At 36.2% G+C, this 22,000-nt stretch overlaps 1 protein-coding gene across 1 annotated transcript in view; it reads right to left on the bottom strand.

Annotated features, from left to right (window-relative positions):
• Positions 1-21,445, bottom strand: part of LOC149562172 (ATP-dependent Clp protease proteolytic subunit-related protein 2, chloroplastic-like) — a 174,288-nt gene extending 152,843 nt beyond the window's left edge. Inside the window, exons 1-2 of the mRNA XM_089825702.1 lie at positions 21,341-21,445; positions 21,223-21,266 (exon numbers count right to left, since the gene is read on the bottom strand). Of these exons, the coding sequence (XP_089681828.1) occupies positions 21,223-21,266; positions 21,341-21,405 (109 nt within the window). The 5' untranslated portion in view covers positions 21,406-21,445. The remainder of the gene's footprint in view (positions 1-21,222; positions 21,267-21,340) is intronic.
• Between the last annotated feature and the right edge of the window lie 555 nt (positions 21,446-22,000).

The following is a 22,000-nucleotide window of genomic DNA, read 5'->3' on the forward strand; positions in this document are numbered from 1 at the left end:
ATTTCACCCCTTTCAGAAGTTGGGTGAATTTTCCTCATCAGCCTCCGAACAGTTGTCGATGGAGTATTTATGTGAGATTTAGGGGTAGATTCTCAGCATTCTTCACATTCTTAGCTCCTATGCGCTGGGGAATTCTCCAAGTTTATGTAGACAATATGAATTCTAATGTCCATGGGATGGTGTTTTCAGTTTTTGAGCAGTTCATTTCTTACATCACCCATCTAAGTCAGGTCTTCACATTCTACTGGATGATACATGAACCGTGGATATACTTCTATATCATCATAGCAGCAAGGCAGCATAACAGAGTTTGGGATCTAGGCATTGGCAGGTTGTATCTTTGGTTGGATGAGGATTCTATTGTGCTCCTATTCAGTTTGAGGCTGATTATGGTGATGATCAGTGTTGATTAGTTTACAGGTGCAGCATTTCTTCGAGGATTAATATGGGATCCAGGAATTCGGTTGACAGGTATTTTGCAGAGTGGTACCGTGCTTTACAGTTTGACCAGGTTTGTCGACAGTTTGGGCTACTGGATTAACTACAGATTTATATGGGATCCTGGTACATATTGCTTGAGAGCAAGCAATCTCAAGGACGGGAGATTTGTAATCTCCCTTCTTTGGGGTCATTAGAATTATTAAGGAACAAATTTTCAATATTAAATTTGACTATGTTACCTGGAGATTCATTATTAAAGGTCAAATCAATATCTCATGTGGTCACAAGAGGACGAGGAGGAATAAGACGATTTATCAGGGAGAAGTTGAAGAGTCACCATTGTGAAGATAAAAGGAGATGAGACTCATTATTTTGGTATGCTTGATTTGCTATTCAGATTTTCAGTTCTCTATTGTGAGAGTCATTCAGAAAGCTTCAGCTTTCAGCCCGTGTGAGGACATAGCCCCTCGTACAAGCAGGCAGTGGACGCAAACCCATTGCCAGTAGAGATATCAATTCAGATGTCTCAGTTGTGCTTACAGGTTCTTCTCTTAGTTTCCAATCTGACTATAGAACTAAGTTTAAGATTGGATTTATAATTCGCTGGTTATTGTATTGTTGTTGTATAATACAATAACATTTTAGGAGTTATCTAGAAGTTACTGGTTTAGTACTTTGATTTGTACTGCATTTTCATATGCTCACACCTTTAATGCCATTTTGAAGAAGACAGAATGATTGGAGGGAGTTCTGGCCTTTATTTGTTATTCGTGTTTCTTCTTCTTATGTATGTATTTTTTGAATATTATATTTGAGAGTTGCAGAAACATCTTTCCAGGTTATCATTTGTTCACCTTTGCTGGTTATTTAATTAGAGGGTTTATATTCTGGGGTTAGCATTAAGGGGAAAAAGGAAAAATTCTAGTTCAAACATTATAGAGTTGGTTCAGGTCACTACATTTGTGGGTCAGAAACATTATAGAAGAAGCTGAACAATATGCAGCTCCTCGTGGCACTTTCAGAGAAAGTAAAAGGCATCACAAGTATGTTAGTTATGTAACTTTGATGAGTCAAATTATTGTATTTTAACCTTCCAATGTTGAAGAAGCTTCAAATCAGCAAGTATGGAAAGATGTCATGATGGGGGAGCACTAGTCCATCATTAGAAATGATTGTTCCAAGACCAAAAGGTAAATCAATTGTTTCATCTAAATGATTGTTTGAAATCATGAATGCAATTGACGAAAGTATAGAAAATATTAAGCTAGATTTGTTGCTAGAGGTTTTTTACAAACGAAAGGCATAGTCGATGAAGATACCTTTGTACCAATAGCTTGTTATACTTCCATTAGATCTATCATAGCGATTAAAGTTGTGAGGGGCTGGAAACTTTATCAAATGAATGTGAAAACAGCCTTCTTAAACAGGGTAATTGAAGAGGAGTAATTATTGAGCAGCTAGAGGGTTTTGTTATTCATGATAGGGAGTCTCATAAGTGCGAGCTGAAAAAGGCATTGTATGGCCTTAAGCAAGCTCCCCATGCTTGCTATGAGGGAATGGATCACTAGCTTCTAAGTGAGTTTTCATAAGAATGATGCATATCCAAATTTATACTTCAAGGTAGATGATAATAAAGTGTTGATGATTGTGTTTTATGTTTAATTTGTTTCTCACTAGTAATGGTGATCTCATTGTAAGACGTAAGGAGTTAGTTTCAAAATTTGAAATGAAAGATCTTGGTTTATTGCACTATTTCCTTGGGCTTGAGATATGGCAAAGAACAAACGAAATCATATTAAGTCATAGATCATATGCAGAGCTTAAATGTCTACAATAAAGTCATGTCAGAGTATTCATGGTGCCCTTATTGCCAAGACTTCCCATAGTTGTTATTCCTACAGACAATATTCAAAGTGAGTGGGTGTCAAAGTATGGCAACGAGTCGGTTGGTGTCAACAAAAACATTTTCCGCACTCCCTTATTTGAGGTTGTTTACCATAAACCAACAATGAAGGTTGTGTCTTCATGCAATGATGCTTCGAAGAGATCCACTCCAAGCATGTGTCTGGTGTTGATTTACTATAATATCCCTTTCACGATATTTTACAAAAAAAAAACCATTGATATAAAACTTGCAAGTTTAAAACCCAAACAGAAAACCAAGATTCAATATAAATTCCAGAACTTTAATCGATTTCTAATGAGCAAATTTACATACAAGAAAACTCAAAAAAGCTTGTCTTATTCCTCCAATATTCAAAAAGTACATATATAAACCAGGAGTTAACTTAGATATCCACCAAAGACGTTACTGTATTATATAACAGTAATACAATAACATGCAATGATCCAAATAATCCAATCTTATAAATAGAAATAACAGTCAGATTAGCAAATGTAGATAAAACTAGTAAGAAGGTTTGGTTTGCGTCCAACCTCCAAAAGCTTCTTCCAGGGTTTGCATCCTCGAAGAGATAACCAATAATTGTTTCCAACTCTCAGATTAATATTTGTTTTAAATATTATAATCTTCATAACTTCTCATGTGGACCCTGTTATACCTTTATCACTTTTCCCAATGTGATGCACGCTCTCTTAAGCAATGTGGGATAAAGCACCCTTTTTGTCCTTTAGTCACTTAGATAAACATAGTACCCTTTTAAATAAAGTGACAAGTTAAATGAACTTTAATAGTCACTTAGTAAACCATTTAATCATCAGGCATTAAATAGCTGACCACATGAACTCAGATAAGCACATGCAATAGCTTGTTACAAAGCTCTCGGCAAGACGCTTCCAAACCAACATTGAGGTACCGAAAATATTGTGCTCTATTTACTTACTAAAAATAGTAAGCATCCAGATAACCTACCAAAACTGCTTTGATGGGTCTGAAACTAGAAATGTCTAGGTCAACCCTCGAACTCAACCCTGCAAAGAACCTTTTCGCCCTCAAAACCTAGGCGAAGTGAGCCGGCAACACAGAATTATAATGTCCCAAAAAAGGGGGACATTACATTTACCCCATGGAGAAGTGTAAGAAGTCGGCACCAAGCCCAAGTCCTTCAAACAAGGAAAGATTGGAGAAGTTGGAATCTTAAGAGGAGCCAAGTTGATCAAGCGTAAACCAAAAGGAAAAGGAGAACAAATGCTAGGAGGAGATAGAGGTAAGGTTCTACCTACTGCGGAGTTCACCATTAAAACTAATAAAAAAATGTTTGTAGCAATTGAATAGGAAAAAATGTAGACTTAAGGGGTCTACCATATTTTTTGTTGCTCTAGATGTTGTTAAACATTTCTCTAGCAATTATCTTAATGACTAGCTCCATAGGATTTGGGAGAAGCTGGGGTTAAACTTCTCTTCTTGTCATATGCTCCATATAGGGTTCTTTTTAATCTTTTTTTTGTAAACCTATATTACAAAAAACCATGGTGCGCAAACAATTTTGGAAGGTTGGGGCATGTGATTTTCGCATGATTCCCTAGTCTCTTAATGTGGCTAACAATGAAGTTCTTTATCTTTCTAGCCCTAGATGGCTCACCATGGGTAATCTCTTTCCTTTTTAGTAGAATCTCCTTCCCCGAGTTCTTGAACCTATCAGTCATATGTTAAAAATTGATAGGTCTAATGTCTTTATCCCTAACACAGACGCTAGGATTCTTGTTTCTGTCAACCTTGGCCTAGATATTCCTGTTAAAATATGGTTTGATCATAACGAAGCCCTTATGTGTTGTCCTCTTATCTTCTTGGGTGACATCAATGCTTGTTATTTATACAAAAATAAGGCCATAAGAGGTAGGATTGATCATTATTCGAGCAAAGAATCTTGACCACTCCCAAAAGCAAAGAACCTACTTTGAAACCTAGTGATAAACCCTATAGGGCTACCAAGAAGAGCACAGACACCATGGTAGAGAAACTTCCCATTGCCCCCCTCCCCCCCCCCTCTTGAATAATGCAAAAGAATTGTGTGCTTCATTATATGGATTGATGGCTAAGTTTGATCAAGGTTCTACTCCCCTCCATGAAGCGACTTTGTCCTCAAGGATTGCACGTTACTCAAGCAAAGAATCTCAACCCCTCCCAAAAGCAAAGAACCTACTCCGAAACCCAATGATAGACCCTCTAGGGCTACCAAGAAGAGCACAGATGCCCATGGTAGAGAAACTTCCCATTGCCCCCCCCGCCCCCCCTCCTAAACAATGCAAAAGAATCGTGCTTCATTGTATGGATTGATGGCTAAGTTTGATCAAGGTTCTACTCCCCTCCATGTAGTGACTCTATCCTCAAGGATTTGGATAACCTCCCCTAGGCTCAAGCTCTCAATTTTTGATTAGAGGTCAATCACCCTAAACCTAAGCATAGGACCTTAAATGTAGAGTAGCTTGCTTTGGAGAGAATTAAAGATAGAGCAGAGTTGCCTAAGTTATTTCCACCTCCTTGAAGGAGGGCTTATCGGGCTCCTTACTTCTCTACCAAGGTTCCAAAGCTTGGCTCCATCATCCCAACCCCTGACTCTCCCAAGGATAAGCAGTTTATTCCTTGTAACCCTATTGTTGTCCCTTCTGATAATCACACTTTTGATACTCATGGGGGTGGTGAGAATGCATATCATGCTGATGGGCTCAGAGAAATAAAAATTGCTTATGATGAAGATAAGTTAAGCAGGTTTTCATTGGTTATTATTCCCACCCCTCCACCTCTTCCCCCACCCCCCAATCAATGGCACTATAGGGCCAAGTCTTAGGTTCTTAAGGATCAACCTGATTATCCATCATACAATAGGAGTTTGGATGGTGGATAAGGTTTGTCTGGTGGACAAGTAAAGGAAGTTTCTAGTGTGTAAGATAGTAGTTCCCCTAATGTTGTGGAGAACGCAAAAGCTCGTGCCTTTGTATTTATTGTTGAAAAGGCAGCCTAGGTCAAAAAGGGAAGGAGAGACAATAAGAAATACTCTACAAACCTAGAAGGTGAGATTATTAGAAGGAAAAGAGTTAGACCTCAGTTGATGAGTGGCAATACTAAAGCATCTAATATTCCCAAGGGGAAACTACCTAATTGTTTCGAGAGCTTCCAAGCTCCAACGGACACTAATTTAATGTGGGATGATGAATTTGAAATGTACATCTTGGAATATTAGGGGGTTAGCATTGAATTTAACCTAGAAATAAATGATAAACAATGATAAGGGAAACATAACAGTACAACATACACCAAAAGTTACCATGGGAAAACCCCAACCACACAACAAAATATCACTTTATTGATGGTAAAATGTTCAAGTGTAGAATGCTTATCGCTAGATGCGATATATAGAACAAATAAAGAGACTCTTCACATTATAATAGGTCTCTTTAGTTTCCCAAAACATGATTCTTTGTATTTCCATATACATGCCTCAACACATGTTATAAGACACATGCCCCAATATTTAATATTACAATTATTATCATAAATGTCCTCTTCAACTGAAGGGGACCATAACAATAATAACACCAATATTTCTAGAGATAAAGATCTCTATCGCAACTACAATCTCCAACAGTCCCTCTTAGCGCGCGCGCGCGCGCGAGAGAGAGAGAGAGAGAGTCACACTAGGTTGCAACCAAAAAATGTCAATGATAAATTCTGATCACATATATCCAAAACCTAGTTCATGGAATCACTCAACATAAAAAACCTACAAAAAATCACAATCAACTTTCATCACAGACTCACTCAATGTGATGTTATTATAGAATTCTAAACATGACAAACCTGCAAGAATTACAATTAGCTTTCATCGCGGACTCTCTCAACATGATGTTTACATTAAATCTCTCAATGTGACAAATTAGTAAGATTTACAACCAGCATTTTGTCACGGATTCTCTCAACGTGATACAATCATGGACTCTCTTAACATGACTTCCAACTCCCATCACTAAATCTCTCAATGTGATGACATCATGGACTCTCTCTACATGATGCTCACTATGAATCTCTCATAAGTGAATGAGTTATTATGTTGTCCTTAAAAATTTAATAATTTCACATAAATAAGAACTCATAATCAGCGAGAAAAGAAATCACAACTCAGATTCGTTTCCAACAAGAGTCTTATCACACAAAATTACTATTAACAGTATGCAAAAAAATGATTCAAATACTCCATCTTAGAAGGGATGGCTTAATCAACACAATAAGTAGTTGATGCAACCTCCCATTGAGGTTGAACAGGCTCCCTCTAAATTTCATATCTGACTGCAAATACGTATCATCAATTTAATAAGCAAAATCCTCATGTAGTCTGCATAACCTCTTATTTGTTGAGGTATAGCCTCAATCGAAGTGAAGTACTCATTATACTAAGTATATGCATTAATGATTTACATGAACATTTGTTTTATATCCTATATTCTTGATAAGAATTATGTGTGTGTGTGTGTGTGTGTTTATTCATAAATGGTATTCCTTCTCTAATCAGGCTCTTATTATAAGAAGAGACAATCTAAATAATGCACTGAATGATTATCGGTTGAAAGACATTTTAATATATTTGTTAAACCACCGAATTATGATCGGTTATGATCTAATATTATGTCCACGTAGGGACATGACCCTACATACCTCTGGCCATGTAGAGTCATGTCTCTACGGGGACCTAATACTTTGCATATATAACAAAGGAGACATCGCGCAGTCTGATAATCAATTACAAGGCATATTCAGTCACTGCAATTACTCCAGCAAATAAAGACATTAATCAATATTCAGTCTCAGCGATTGCTCCAGCAAACAAAGATATTAATCAAAGCAAGTTCGTCCATCCTCAGTGACTACCCAGTTTCGAAGATCTGCACATTCAGAGCAGCACAGTATATACTATCAGATTGGTAAGTAAATCTGAGTCTATTCTATCAATAATAATATCTCGTGTTTCTATCAAAGATCCTGATTTCACATGGTATCAAAGCCATCCTGATAGGAAATTACTTCAGGATAAAAATTAAAATCTCAGATTTATCAATCTTAAATTTTATCGTCAAAATTCAAAATGGTTAATCATGTAAGATTAGAGGATGGAATTGAGGGGGCATCAAATTTTTCATCATCGAAAAATTTGAGTCATGATAGTACTAAGAGAAGTAGAGTTAGAATTTGAGTACATAGAATCAAACAAATCAATACCTGAAAATGATCCAAATAAAACGACATGGAAAAGGCATAACAACAAGGTCATGAAAATTATTATAGACTCGTTGAAGGATCATATTCTTCCGTCTATATCTAGTCTTAAAACTGCATTTGAAATGTTTTCTACTATTAAGAACACTTTCAAAATTAACAATACTAGCAGACTGCCAACTTTAAAGCAAGATCTCCTATACATAAAAATGAACAATGGGGAGTTCAATTACGTCATATTCTCTAAGAATCTCTAAGTTAAAAGATCAGCTTGCAACAATTGGAAGTCAAGTTGATGACAAAGAACTTAGCATCATAGCATCTAAAGGATTTCCACTATCTTGGGAAACCTTTATTCGTGGTCTAAACTATCGACCTGACCTTCCTAAATTTGAATTACTCAAAAATGAATGCACTCAAGAAGAATCAAGATTAGTTTCCAAAGGAATAAGCATAAATCAAGAGGGAGATATTCAAGCTCTTCATGTTAATTCAAACAATAAAGAAAACAAAGGTAAATTCAAATGTAATAGGAAGGAATTCAACAAATCATATAAGAAACGAGATTGGTCAAAAGTACAATGCTTCAAATGTGACAAATTTGGTCACACTCACAACTTCTACCCTGAAAAAAAGAAAATTCAAGCAGCCCTAGCAGAGAAATCAAAGAAGAGAGAGGAAAAAGAAGAAAACCTTGCATTTTATCTAGCTCTCTCAAGTGAGTTAACCTGAAACAAAAACACTTGGATTATAGACAGTGGAGCATCACGTCATATTACAGGTTTTAGAGACAAATTTGAAAGCTTCAAAGAATACTCCTCGAAAGAAGTAACCATTGGTGACAATTCTACTCATCCTGTTAAAGGTATTGGATCATGTTAAATTCATCTAAATTCAAGTATTACTCTCCAACTTAAAAATGTTTTATCTGCACCTGGTATAAAAAGACATTTGGTCTCTATCTCCAGTCTTACTAATCAAGGGTACAAAATCACCTTCCAAGAAGATAGAGTTCTATCCTAGCCAAAGAACTCCAACATCAAGAAAGCTATATCTATTGGATTTAGAGATGGAGGTTTATACAAACTTTGTAACCAACAAAATTTAGCCATAAGTCGTGAAACATCGAATTCAACTAAAATTTGGCATAGGAGACTAGGTCACCTTCCGTTTCGTGCATTGTCATCAATAGGGAAAATTGTAAAAGGATTACCTAGTCTCAAATCTGATCACTTAGGCATCTACAAAGGATGTGCCCTAAGCAAGAGCACCAAGAAATCCTTTCCTAAAAGCATACACAAATCAAAATATGTACTTGAACTTATTCACACTAATCTATGTGACCCTATGTCTGTACCTTACCTAAATGGGTGTCTCTATTATGTGATTTTCATTGATGACTATTCTAGAAGAACTTGGATCTACTTCCTCAAACAAAAAGAATCAATTGAAGTATTATCTAAATTCAAAGAATTCAAAGCACTTGTTGAAAACTAGTCTGGGCAGAAAATCAAAGCACTAAGATCAGACAATGGAGGTGAATACATTTCTGAAATCTGCGAAGATTTTTGCATCACTGTTGAAACTAAAAGGGAGTTTTATGTACCATATAATCCTCAACAGAATAGAGTTGCAGAACGTAAAAATAGATCAATTATTGAAACAACCAGAACAATGATGCATGACCAAAATCTTCATATTTCTTTTTTGGCTAAAGCTTCTAATACTACAGTTTATATTCAAAATAGATGTCCTCACTCAATATTAGAAAACACCACTCCTGAAGATGTATTTTCAGGTATTAAACCACATCTAAGTCACCTAAGAATATTTGGGTATCCTGTTTATATTCATATTCCTAAAGAGAAAAGAACAAAACTAGAACCATCTGGAAAGAAGAGGATACTCATTGGATACAGTGAAACAACCAATGGTTACATGGTCTATGTTCCGGGTCAAAGAACAATTGAGATCAGTAGAGATGTAAAATTTGAAGAAGATATTACCTTCAATCTTTCTAAGGACATTGATGAGACATATGTTGAACCTAATACTGAACTAGATGAAGATCACCTAGTAGAAAATGAGAGGGAGAATGATCCTAAACCTCCTTCACCAACTATCTCAAATTCTGAGAGTATTGAAAATTCCAATAATAAAAAGAGGCCACTTTGGGCTAGGAAAATGATAGCAGAGATCATGTTGAACCTGATGAAGTAATCAGAGAAAGCAAGAGAACAAGAAATCAGTCATGTTATGTGGCTCTCCTGACTGAACTTATCAAAACAGAACCTTCAAATGTTGAAGAAGCCTTATCAAGCAAACTTTGGAAAGAAGCAATGGTTGAAGATTATCAATCAATACTTAAAAATAATGTATGGGATGTCGTACCCAGACTTAAGAACAAAGCAGTTGTCTCTTCTAAGTGGCTGAAGAAAATCAAGCATACACCTGACGGCAGCGTTGAAAAATACAAAGCCAAATTTGTAGCACGTACCCATTCTCACAAAAGTAAGGTATTGATTATGAAGAAACTTTTGCTCCAGTTGCTAGGTACACATCTATTAGGACTATCTTGGCAATTGCAGCATCCAAAGGATGAAAAGTTCATCAAATGGATATTAAAACAGCATTCTTAAATGGTGAAATTGAAGAAGTTTATATTGAGCAAACAAAAGGATTCATCACTCACAAAAATTCCCACGTAAGTTAAAGAAAGAACTATATGGCCTTAAACAGGCACCCAAGGCATGGTATGGAAGAATAGACAGCTATCTAACAAAGTTAGGATATTCTAAGAACAAAACTGATCCAAACATATACTTCAAAATAAATGGTGATGACATGATTATTCTTGTGTTATATGTTGATGATTTGTTAATAACATGTGAAGAACATCTTATAAACAAGTACAAACAGTAACTAACAGCAGAGTTTGATATGAAAGATCTAAGTCTTCTCCACTACTTCCTAGGACTAGAAGTCTGGCAAAAGGGGAACTACATTATCCTAAATCAGGGAAAATACACTATTGATATTTTGACAAAATTTGGAATGATGGATTGTAAACCAGTTACTACTCCTATGGAAGTCAACTTACATAAGCTAAAGGATGATATGATTGAATCTGAATCTACCGATCCTACTTACTATAGGCAGATCATTGGATCTTTAATGTATTTTGTAAATACTCATCCTGATATATGTTATGCCACTAATACCTTAAGTCAGTTCATGTGTGAACCAAAGAAGATACATCTAATGGCAGCCAAGTATATCTTAAGATATCTAAGAGGTACAGTTGGTATGGGACTCAGATATGATCAAGTCGAAATCAATCTTCATGGATATTCAGTTTCTGATTAGGCAAGCAACTCTACTAAACGTAAAAGTACTACAGGATGTTGCTTCAGTCTCGGATCTAGGATGATTTCTTGGTTCAACAGAAAACAATCATCAATTGCATTAAGCTCCACTGAAGCAGAATTTATAGCCTCCTCCGTGGGAGCAAGAGAAGCTGTATGGTTATGAAAATTGCTAGTTGGATTGTTTAAGAAGCCCTTGAAACTAACAATCATTCACTATGATAATCAGAGTTGTATCAAGCTTTCAGCGAATACAATTTTCCACAATCAATCTAAGCATATTGAAATACCTTATCATTACATTATAGATATGGTAGATCAAGATGTTATCAAACTGGAGTACATAAGTACAAATGAGCAAACAGCGAATGTTTTTACCAAGCCTCTTGCCAAAGTAAAATTGAAACACTTCAGAAGAAAACTCGGTATGATTAAATTGTAATGTTGAATATTGAATTTAAATTTCAATTTTGTGTTTATACTTCTAAATTGTCTAGTTGTATCAGATATGTAATGAAAGTTGACGATCTTTCATGGACATATATATTCAAAAGGTAATCTTTGTAAGGTGATGATCTTACAAATGATTACTGTTATTATGACAGTTTTGTTCTGGATACGCCGGAAGTCATTGATAACAAAAGTATTATGATTACTCTAGATATTGTTTTGGACAATTAGAGATCATAATACATGTTATGATAGTGTTCATAACATTGTGATCGTAGTTATTTGACGAGTCACTATTTCAAAGTGTTAAAGTCCGATAATGTGTTGGTTATCGATATTCTTGATACTAATAAATCATTAAAAAATTGTCACTTTTCCCTTGCTAAGAGGGAGTGTTGAAGTATAGCTTTGGTCGAAGTGAAGCACTCATTATACTGAGTATATGCATTCATGATTTACATGAACATTTGTTTTATATCTTATATTCTTCATAAGAATTATATATATATATGGTATTCCTTCTCTAATCGGGCTCTTATTATAAGAAGAGACAATCTAAATAATGCACCAAATGATTATCAATTGAAAGACATTTTAGTGTATTTGTGAAAGATCCCTGATGGATCTCTTCTGCTGATCTGCTGTAATTTTATATTTTTAAATCCATTTTCCTGTTTGTTTATATTTTCTTGTAGAACTAGACAGAAGTGCAGAAAGGTTTGTTTGTTTTTGATGGTTTTATAACATAGAAAGGAATAGGGAACAGCAACCAAGAAACAAGACTGAAATAAATAAGGTATTTAGTAAAAATCAGAATTATTGCAAACCATACCAGGCAGATTTGTCTGAATTATAGAACCAAGCAATAAATCCAATGCATTTCCCAAAGCTCGCATACAAATTTGATGTCAAACTGGAAGCTGAAGATTGTTTTTGAATCCAGCATACATTTGGAGGTGAATACAAGCAATACTCTATACACCACGTGGTGTATTTGCTGCAAATGGCGTCCCACAGGCTGCAATGAACCACGTCCCAACTTGAAAGATGATATGCCATGCTAAAACCCCAATGAGAATTGATGCCTCCGTCCTTAATCACCATGCACAATGCCTAAGAGATTCGGTGCCAAAGATTGCTGAGGGCTACATCCCAACCAATCACTAACCTAGGGTTAGTGTCCCAGACTAGAAATCGCCCATTCAGAGCAAATTCATAAACAAGTCAAATATGCAAAAGATGATCTTAGAATGAAGCTTCTATCTCCTTATAACCCCTCTCAATTGCAAATCGAACCCTAAGTGTCTCCAAGTGGCATTGGGTAGTGAAAGTGTTATAATTTCTTATTTTAAAGTGGTCATGTTACTAGAAAATGACCTTTTTCCTCATAGACAGAAATCTGTTCACTGAATTGCCCTGAGACCAAAGACAAAGATTTAGAAAATTTTGAGACCTTTCCAACGAGCAATCACACCATAGGATGCACATCCAAATGAGGCCAAAAACCCCTTATTACTCCAAAATGGCTAATAACTTAGCCTTATTTAATTATTAAACACTAACTTAGTAAATATTTAAAATATAACCCAAATAGGCATAGAATGCCCAACTAACATCACAAACCATAAAATCATCCTGTCACCTATCTGTGATTGAAGTCAGAAATCAAGGATCCATTGGCAGTCTCATCCCTAAAATCTAGGGATGCTCCTAAAATTTAGGAAACAAGCCCTATCCCTCTGAAACTAAACCCAAAGAGTAATCTCGTGGAAACCCAACCCTAGGCAAGATCATACCTCTTAAAAAGTAGGAACTGCCTCCTAAAAACAAGGAACATCTCTCAACTGATCAATAACTGCCAGAACATCAAATCCCCAACACTGAATAACCATATTGGGTCTCTATCCAACCCTGTCAGCCTACAAGACCCCATAATAAGCTAACTCACATGTCTCTGCTAGACTGAGCTAAAAGAGGGGACATGACAATTTGTTAAACCACCGAATTATGATTGGTTATGATCTAATATTATGTCCATGTAGAGACATGACCCTACGTGGCCAAAGGCCACATAGGGTCATGTCTCTACGGGGACATAATACTTTGCATATATAACAAAGGAGATATCGTCAGTCTGATAATCAATTGCAAGGCATCTCCAGCAAACAAAGATATTAATCAAAGCAAGTTCGTACATCCTCAGTGACTACCCAGTTTCGAAGATCTGCACTTTCAGAACAGCACAGTATATACTATCAGATTGGTAAGTAAATCTGAGTCTATTCTATCAATAATAATATCTCATGTTTCTATCAGAGATCCTGATTTTACGTTATCATCTCATTGCATCCTGCAAACAAATAACTCATAAAGTCAAAGATATCAATTCTAAAACAAAACACTATTTCCAACATCACAAGATAAGTAACACAGAATAATTATCTCCTTGTTTAGTTTCCTCAGTCGTCCAGTCACGGTGGGTTGTGGTGGGCATATTGTGAAACAGATGAAAAAATCTCCATGTGAGAGCAAAAAAAATTTGTTGATGCTTTCTAAAAATTGTTCACGTGAGTTGTAATCATTGATCAATATAAACAAGGAAGAGTCCCTACAGATAAAGTCTTCAATACTGTGGGACTTACAGGTCTTTGTTAGAGAGGATGCCTTAACAGAACGAACTTCCATTCAACACATGCTTGCAAAATAATAGTTCCAAAAAACTTGATCCAAAAAGCCTCTTCGATAATCGACACTCCAAGCAAACTGTTCCAATACAGAGACGTCACTCTTTTTCTAAAACAAAATTCAACTCCAGACTCCTATTTCTGAAAACGGTCCACACGAATGTTCTTTCACCCCAAATATTTCTGGAGGAAGCTTCTCATAAACTCATTTCCCATGCGCTTGACACATACTCGCATAATAGAGCTCGCATAAAGCATATGTTGCTTCGGCAGAAAGAAAACCAAACCAAAATATTTGGTGAAACGCACATATATGTGTGTCATGATGCCATGCGTTAATCCCTTGAATGCTTTAACCTTTCACTTGGACATATCAACACGGCAGTTATGGTCAAGAGTTATTGAGTGCCATGTCAGCACTAACGTGACATGCACTATCTTGCATAAGCAGGCTCCCGTAGCTCCCGTCCTCCTGTCTTTAAAATCTTGGACAATGCACAAGCATAATAGATGATGTTCCAAAACTAAGACTGCGCTTCATCATGTTGTTCCAAAACTGAGAGTGTGCTTCACTTGAATTATTTATAACAGGTTGTACAGACTGAACACTGCAGATTGTCGCTCAGAATAATCGCGATGACTGAGACGCCTCTCAACAACTGGTTGCTTTGTACAGGATAGCCTCTTGTTTGTGGCGTTTTACACAATCTTGTCTGTACTTCAGCTGAATGCTTTGCAACATCTACCATTACAACTTCCATATCAAACTATAACATTTTTCCTCAATGATCAAAATTTTCTGTCTGTAGAATAGCCTTCACAATATGCCAAAGACTCTAAACTCATCCTCCAGGTCCCGCTTGGCAATACAGTGCTTTAGATTGCTAGGCCTATTTACCAAAAGTTAGATTTAACAAAAAAGAGAAGAAATAAATCTAGGGCTTGTACAATGAAAAACAAAAAAGAAAAATACATCTCCAATGTGTATATGCTAACTTTTACACACAAACAAAGAAGGCAATACAACAACAAAGTTACAAACACCACCAAAATGAACAGAATGGAAGATGTGATCATAAGACATGATGCATGACATGGCTATTGCATCAAGAAGACTAAAAATTTCTTCCAGTCATCTTGACTAGATTCTCCAAGAATTAGAAGGGATTTCACCTCAATACACTTAGATTTTCCCGTGCAACAGAATCGACTCTTCCAACATACAGAATGATGGTCAATCCATGAAGATAAATCTGAAGCCTTCCAACAGACACAAGACCTTAAGGAGAGAATAACAAGAAATAGCAGAGTTTTAATAGAATCTTTGATACGAGCCAGCATATGAAGAAAGAAAATTTTGAAGGAAAATAGACGCATGCGAAAAAGAAACAACCCCAATCAAATGCATTGCATGCTATAGGAGAGAAGAATCACATACTACAGTTACTGAAAAACTGTTAATTTACACTAACAGCCTCAAAAAAATTGCATAGAGAGATCACGATACACAGTGTATAACAGATTCTCAAGGACTAAGATGACAAACCAAAAGGCAATGTTCATTATGCTTCAAATGAACAGATGGCACAACAAGTATTTTACTGATTTAAAGGCCAAATCAAATTCAGAAGCAAGCCAAACAACATAATGACAAAAACAATCCCAAAAGATGTTGAATGCAAGACATGAACAAGAAAAATGCACTCGCTTTGCAAGATAAAGAAGATAGATTGCATCAATCTTCAAAATAGAGAGCTCTACCAATAGAACAATATAAGGAAGGATTGCACAGCAAATATACGACAAATATAAATAAAAACTTCAGAGAAATAGCCGGAACCAAAAGAAAACCAATATTGGAAATAAACAAAGTAAACACACCACTACCAACGTTCATTGCATACAAATTGCACAAGAAAATTCACCTTATTGTAGATATCAAACTAGGCTTTGTTACCATGTTGAATTTAACCCAGAAATAAATAATAAACAACAATAAGGGAAACATAACAGCTACAACATACACCAGAAGATACCCTAGGAAAATCCTTCCAAAATGAAGGGAAAACCCAGCCACACAACAAAATATCACTTTATTGATAGTAAAATGTTGAAATGTACACCTTATCACTCGATGAGATATATATAACAAATAGAGACTCTTAACATTAAAACCAAAGGTATCTTTAGTTTCCCAAAACATGACTCTTTGTATTTCCATAAGCATGCCTCAACCCATGTCATAAGACATGTCTCAATATTTAATATATAATTATTGTCATAAATGTCCTCTTCAACTAAAGGTGACCATAATGATAATAACACCCATATTTCTAGAGATAAAGATCTCTATCGCAGCTACAATCTCCAACAGTTAGAATTTCTTGACAGAGAATATGTTATCAAAAGATTTCTATGAATGGTTAGAGATATTGATATTATGCTTCTTCAGGAGGTTAAAGAGTGGACTTTGCATTGGACATCTCTCTCAAATGTATTTGGAAAGATGCTGAGTCCTTCTCTATTGTCCATAAGAGAGGTAAGGGTGGAACCTCAATCCTCGTTGTTCCTAGATGGAAAAAATTTATCAATTGGCGGGAGAGTTCATGTAACAGGGTTTTTGCGGGTCACTCCAAAATATAATGGCTGTAAATTTGGAATTTGTTATTCACCCAATGAACACAATGATAGAATTGGCCTATGGCAATGGCTCTGTGATTTAATAGTTGTCCCATGGATCCTTTTTGGGGATTACAGCATGGTGGAAAGACCTCAAGACAAGGCGAGTTGTATAGATTTGAATGGAAGAGTAACGAACAGTTTTTTTTTAACATGTTATCTCTGGGAATATTATTAGCAGCAATAAGTATCATAACACCTTCTGGACTATTTTTTCTGCTATTTTGCTTTGGAACATTTGGAAACTCGGGAATAATGATGTATTTGATGGGAAGGCTAGACAACTTACTGAGTCTTTATGGAGACTCATATATGCTGATATTGCCTTGCAAGTTGCAGCAATCATGAAGATAAAAGAGAATGAGTTCCTTCAGCTCCTTAAGGAAGGTAAGACGGTGATTGAAAAGGAAGAGGTTGCATATGGTTACACTTCAGTCAAGGACAGGATGAGATTGATATCACGCTTGCAGAGTTTATTCAACATCTTAAGGAAAATGGCAAGTGGAGGAACTCTGATAACAGGACCTTCTACAGGAGCTACACACCCCATTGATCAGCTCAGGGGATTAGCGAGATCTTTTTCAGCCCATCAGTTTCTCCTACCACCTCTCATTCCACTTCTGGCTCTGGCAGTGAAGACTTCATAGGCTACATAGTTGATGACCCAGAAGATTGGTGGTACTGATTTGCTAATTTTATTGTATATGATATCTAATATGTAATGATCAAAACTATATATTTTGGGGGTCTAGGTTTTTGGCACAACTGTTTTTTTTGAGATCTTGGGGCTAACTGCTGCTATCTGCTCTGAAAGCATGAATTGTTATGCTTTTCTTTATTAATGATAATCAATAGAAAAAATGATATTTTGAATAGCTTTGGCGTGTTAGAGTCTATGGTGACCCCTATGGAAGCAAATCTGAAGGAGTTACATGTTGATGCAGCCACTTTAGATTTAATTGATCCTACTATGTTTAGACACCTAATTGGTTTTTTTATGTATTTGGTTAAAACACAAGGCCTAATATATGTTATGTTATTGATACATTGAGTTAGTTCATGTGTGAACCAGGAAAATTCATCCTGTGGCACCCAAACACACATAGAGATATGTATGCAGTACAGTGGGATATGGATTGAAATATTCTTCATGCATATAACTGAACTTACAGGGGTTCTCTAACTCAGATTAGGCAGGGTGCGTGCCTGATAGGAAAAATACTTCAGGATGTTTAGCCTAGGTTCAGCCATGTGGTCCCGGTGCAGCAAGAAGCAATTTTTTGGTTAATCCAGTTTTTCATGACATGACCAAACATGTGATAATTAAATAACATTATTTCAGGGACATGATTCAAAGGAAAGCAGTTGAGCTCTAGTACAGTTCTACAGAGGAGCAAGCTGCAGACATTCTCACCAAGCCACTTCCGAGAGTGAGGTTTTGATAATTCCAAAATAAGCTTGGTATAGTGGAGAATGACTCTATTGTTGAGAGATTCTCAATTTCAATGATTCTTTTCATATATTAATGAGTTCTTCTCTGTGAGAGAAGTTCGAAGTGCAATCCCTTGTTAATGAGTTCTTCTCTACAAGATAAAGTTCAAGGTGTAATCTCTTGTTAATCAGTTCTTTTCTATGAGAGAAGTTTGAGGTGAAATTCTTTGATCCACCCTCTAGGAGTAGCTATGGTGGATCTACCCTCTAAGATTAGCCACGGTGGGAGTCACGTGTGTGACACCGTGACTTTAATTGTTGATTTCTCATTCACCCTGTAGGAGTAGCTATGGTGAATATTGTTATGTTGAGATAACAATGTTTTACTGAGAAAATTTGTGATGAGATTTTTTTTAACAGTATGTTTTTGTTGCAGCTATGTGCACGTGCCATGAGATGGCACTCTGAAGATCTCTCTTATGCTAAGGAGTGTTGAATTAAGTTGTAGCTATGAGACAGATCTTACCTATTTTGGACAACTCTACATTTTTTGTTTCTCTCCTTATCATCAGTTTCTCCAAATTCTTCATGTGGTTGTTGTTCATTGCTTACATTTGGTTTCTCATGTTCGTTCCAAAATTTTGATGCTCTCCTAATTCCTTTGAAGGCTTCTCGTGTTCATCCCTATAATTATTTTCTTTGCATGGCAAGTTATGTACATGTGCAAGAGTTTGTGTGCATATAACTTCGTCCATCATGGCTTCATTATCCCAGTTGTTGTTTTCTGCCTTGTCATTCTTTCGTACCTGGCATCGTGACTTGGCAAAGCTATTACTTCTCTCGGCATCAGTTGTTTTTCTTCAGTCACAAATTATTAATATTGTTGTCAGTTAAGATGGAAGCTCAACGGGCAATAATTCTTTAATGTGTCATTTCATCTATTAAAAACATCGGTTATTGTTCAGACACAGTTTTACTTCTTTGTATCAATCTCTCAAAAATAATCATCGGGTGCACTATTGAGTGACAAAAAGGTGTTGTCCGGATTGTCATTCATTTTTTGTGGTTTTGTGTTAAGGATTATTAGAGCATCAGGGTTCTTCTATTCTAGACTGCATTCAGTTTTACACCCAATATAATGATTGCTTTTACGTTATTCTGAGTCTAGCAATTGAGGATTGATTGTCTAGTTACTTTACTAGTGACATTTGTTTAGCATGTTCTATGATAGTTCAGTGTATCAATCAGAAGCATAATGATCTGAATTATTTCTGGCTTATTGACTGCTTGAACATGAAGAAATTCAATCATAATCTATATTGTATTATTTCTGAGGTTTTGAAATAAAGGCTCAATTTTTGGCAGGCTGGGTTGTTTCCCTCGATGAGCAGGGTTTCCAGGATGATACTTGTGTTCTCTGTTTTTGTAATCTCAGTTCTTTGCATACATTTAATTCTGGTTCAGATTTAACATATTTCAGAAAGGGGGCATAGCATTAATGAAGAGTGTTGACCATTTTTTTTCTGTGAGGATTTAAAATACACTATGTTTGAAGCAGTTCAATGATGTGGAGAGGTGTTTGTTCAAGCCCACTTGCTCTTCCATGTTGACTCTGAAGAAGCTTGGTTTTACAAGCAAACTCTCTGCACTGTTTCCCCGGCCAGTGGTCAACCTAAATGTCACCACAACAAAAATAGAGCTTAAGCTTAAATTTATTGTGCTCCTGAAATTTATTGTGCTCCTGATGCTGCAACCACCAATATCATTACTTCAGACGAGATAAATTTTAAGACTAGTTGGTTTGGAAGTCTGGTTTAATGATATTGCTCTGTGTTTATTTTATGTGGTGGATGTCTACAAATTTGCTGGTAGTGATGTTTTTTCGATGACATAAGAAGGGTCAGCAATTGCAGATACAACATTTCATGCTAAGAAGCCTCTGACAATCAGCAATGTCTTTTCAATAACACAAAAAGGGTCAGTAATTGCACATACACATTTCATGTGGAGTCACCTCAACATTTGTTTATGTTCGTGACAGTTGTAACCAATGTATTCTGCATAAAGATGTATATCCATTGATATGACATTGTCAATTACTCACCTCCATCGTTAGGGTGCATTTTATATTGCATTTAAACCAAATCAAATTTGATTTTGCACTTCGAAAAAAGTTCATAGGAACACATAAATCCATTTTTGGGCCACTTGATTTTTCAGATTTCTAAGTTCTTCAAATCTTTTAAGATTTGACAGTTATAAACATTTTGGAACTTTTGCGGTCTCCTAAAGTTTGGAAATTCCATAAACTTAACGTTTAAAAAGTTTTGGAATGTTTATAATTCCGTGCAGTTTAGCGATTCTATTTTTTCAACTGAGAATTTGGGATGAGTTCAATATTCACAATTCACAGGTGTTATGGACCTAAACGTTTTATGCTATCGATCAGAGAAAGTAGTAAAACCCATTAGCGCAACCATATGTTCTTTGCTTCCATTTAAGAAAGTGTTCCTTTTGAACTGGATCCCTCGCAACTTCACTGTCTTTGAAAATGCCAACAGTGAATCAAATTTCATTGTCTTTGGAAATGTATTGGATTCTTAATATCTCTGGATTTCAAATTTGTATTGAATTGGATTGTGTCAAAGCAGGTCTCTTAGCTTGACACTAATTGAGTCCTTAAACAAACACATCCACAACCTGCATTTATGAGTGCCCTTGACTTTTCTATCAGCTCATTCATTGCACCAGTTGGCAGAGAAGAAGGGGTTCATAATCCCAAAAGTACAAAGCGGGCGAATGAAGTTTACACCCAAGGCCCCAAACATGCTCTGTACACAACTCTTAACAGTATTTCATACTTCATTTTTTACTTGGATATGTAAGGCCATGGACATGGAATGCATTGATTAAAAATAATAAATAAACTAATAGTAGGTGAGCAAGTCTGTGAAGCAGAAACCGATTACAAAACGGGTAAAACTTTAAAATAGGTGATACGCACCTGAGGATTGAACGCTAAGCCCGCCACGACTCTGAAAAAAGCACCTACATGACAAGTGACAAGGAAAATGCCTGAGACATGGTATCTTGTTCATCTCTGGAGGGCTGCGAGAGCTTACCTGGTGGACGAAGGAGGAGAAGCGTTCCTTCGACACCCTGAAAATGAGGGGAAAATGGCGGCCATTTGTTCGTTGATCTGCTCCGTTATCTTCTTTACATTGTATTCCTCGTATTTGTCTCCTCCAAGCTTTTACCACTCGTTCCCATCTCTTGAACGAGGGGTCTAACCGCTCAAGGTCATATGGATGTTTGTTTAAAGACCTTCGAGTTGGAGGGATTTTTTCAGGGCATAAGGGCCCGTTTGGTAGTCGGAATTAGAATGGAATTGGCATTCGGAATTCTAAAAAAATTATAATCCATTGTTTGCGTCCGCTCAATCAGAATTGGAATTGGAAAAAAGTGGAATTCGGTATCCCCATTTGACCCCCAAAACAAGGATTCCAAATTCCTTTAAGGCCTGTTTGGTTGCTGGAATATAAATTAAGTATTGGCATTCGAAATACTAGCTTTGGGATTCTGGAACTTGGAATCCAGATTATGATTAGGGAATCCAATTTGGGATTGTTTGGTTGACCAAGAATTCATTGTGAGAATACAAATTTCTTCCGTTTGGTTGCACATTGTGGAATTGGAATACTAGCCAAAATAACATGCAAAATATTATCATCTAGCTATAGCATTATCATCATGCAAAAAAATTCAGTACTTATTTGGTTTGT

The sequence above is a fragment of the Cupressus sempervirens genome, chromosome 4, assembly GCF_028749045.1.
Source record: "Cupressus sempervirens isolate cs-2001-9-10 chromosome 4, ASM2874904v1, whole genome shotgun sequence".
In the NCBI taxonomy this organism is placed as follows: Eukaryota; Viridiplantae; Streptophyta; class Pinopsida; order Cupressales; family Cupressaceae; genus Cupressus; species Cupressus sempervirens.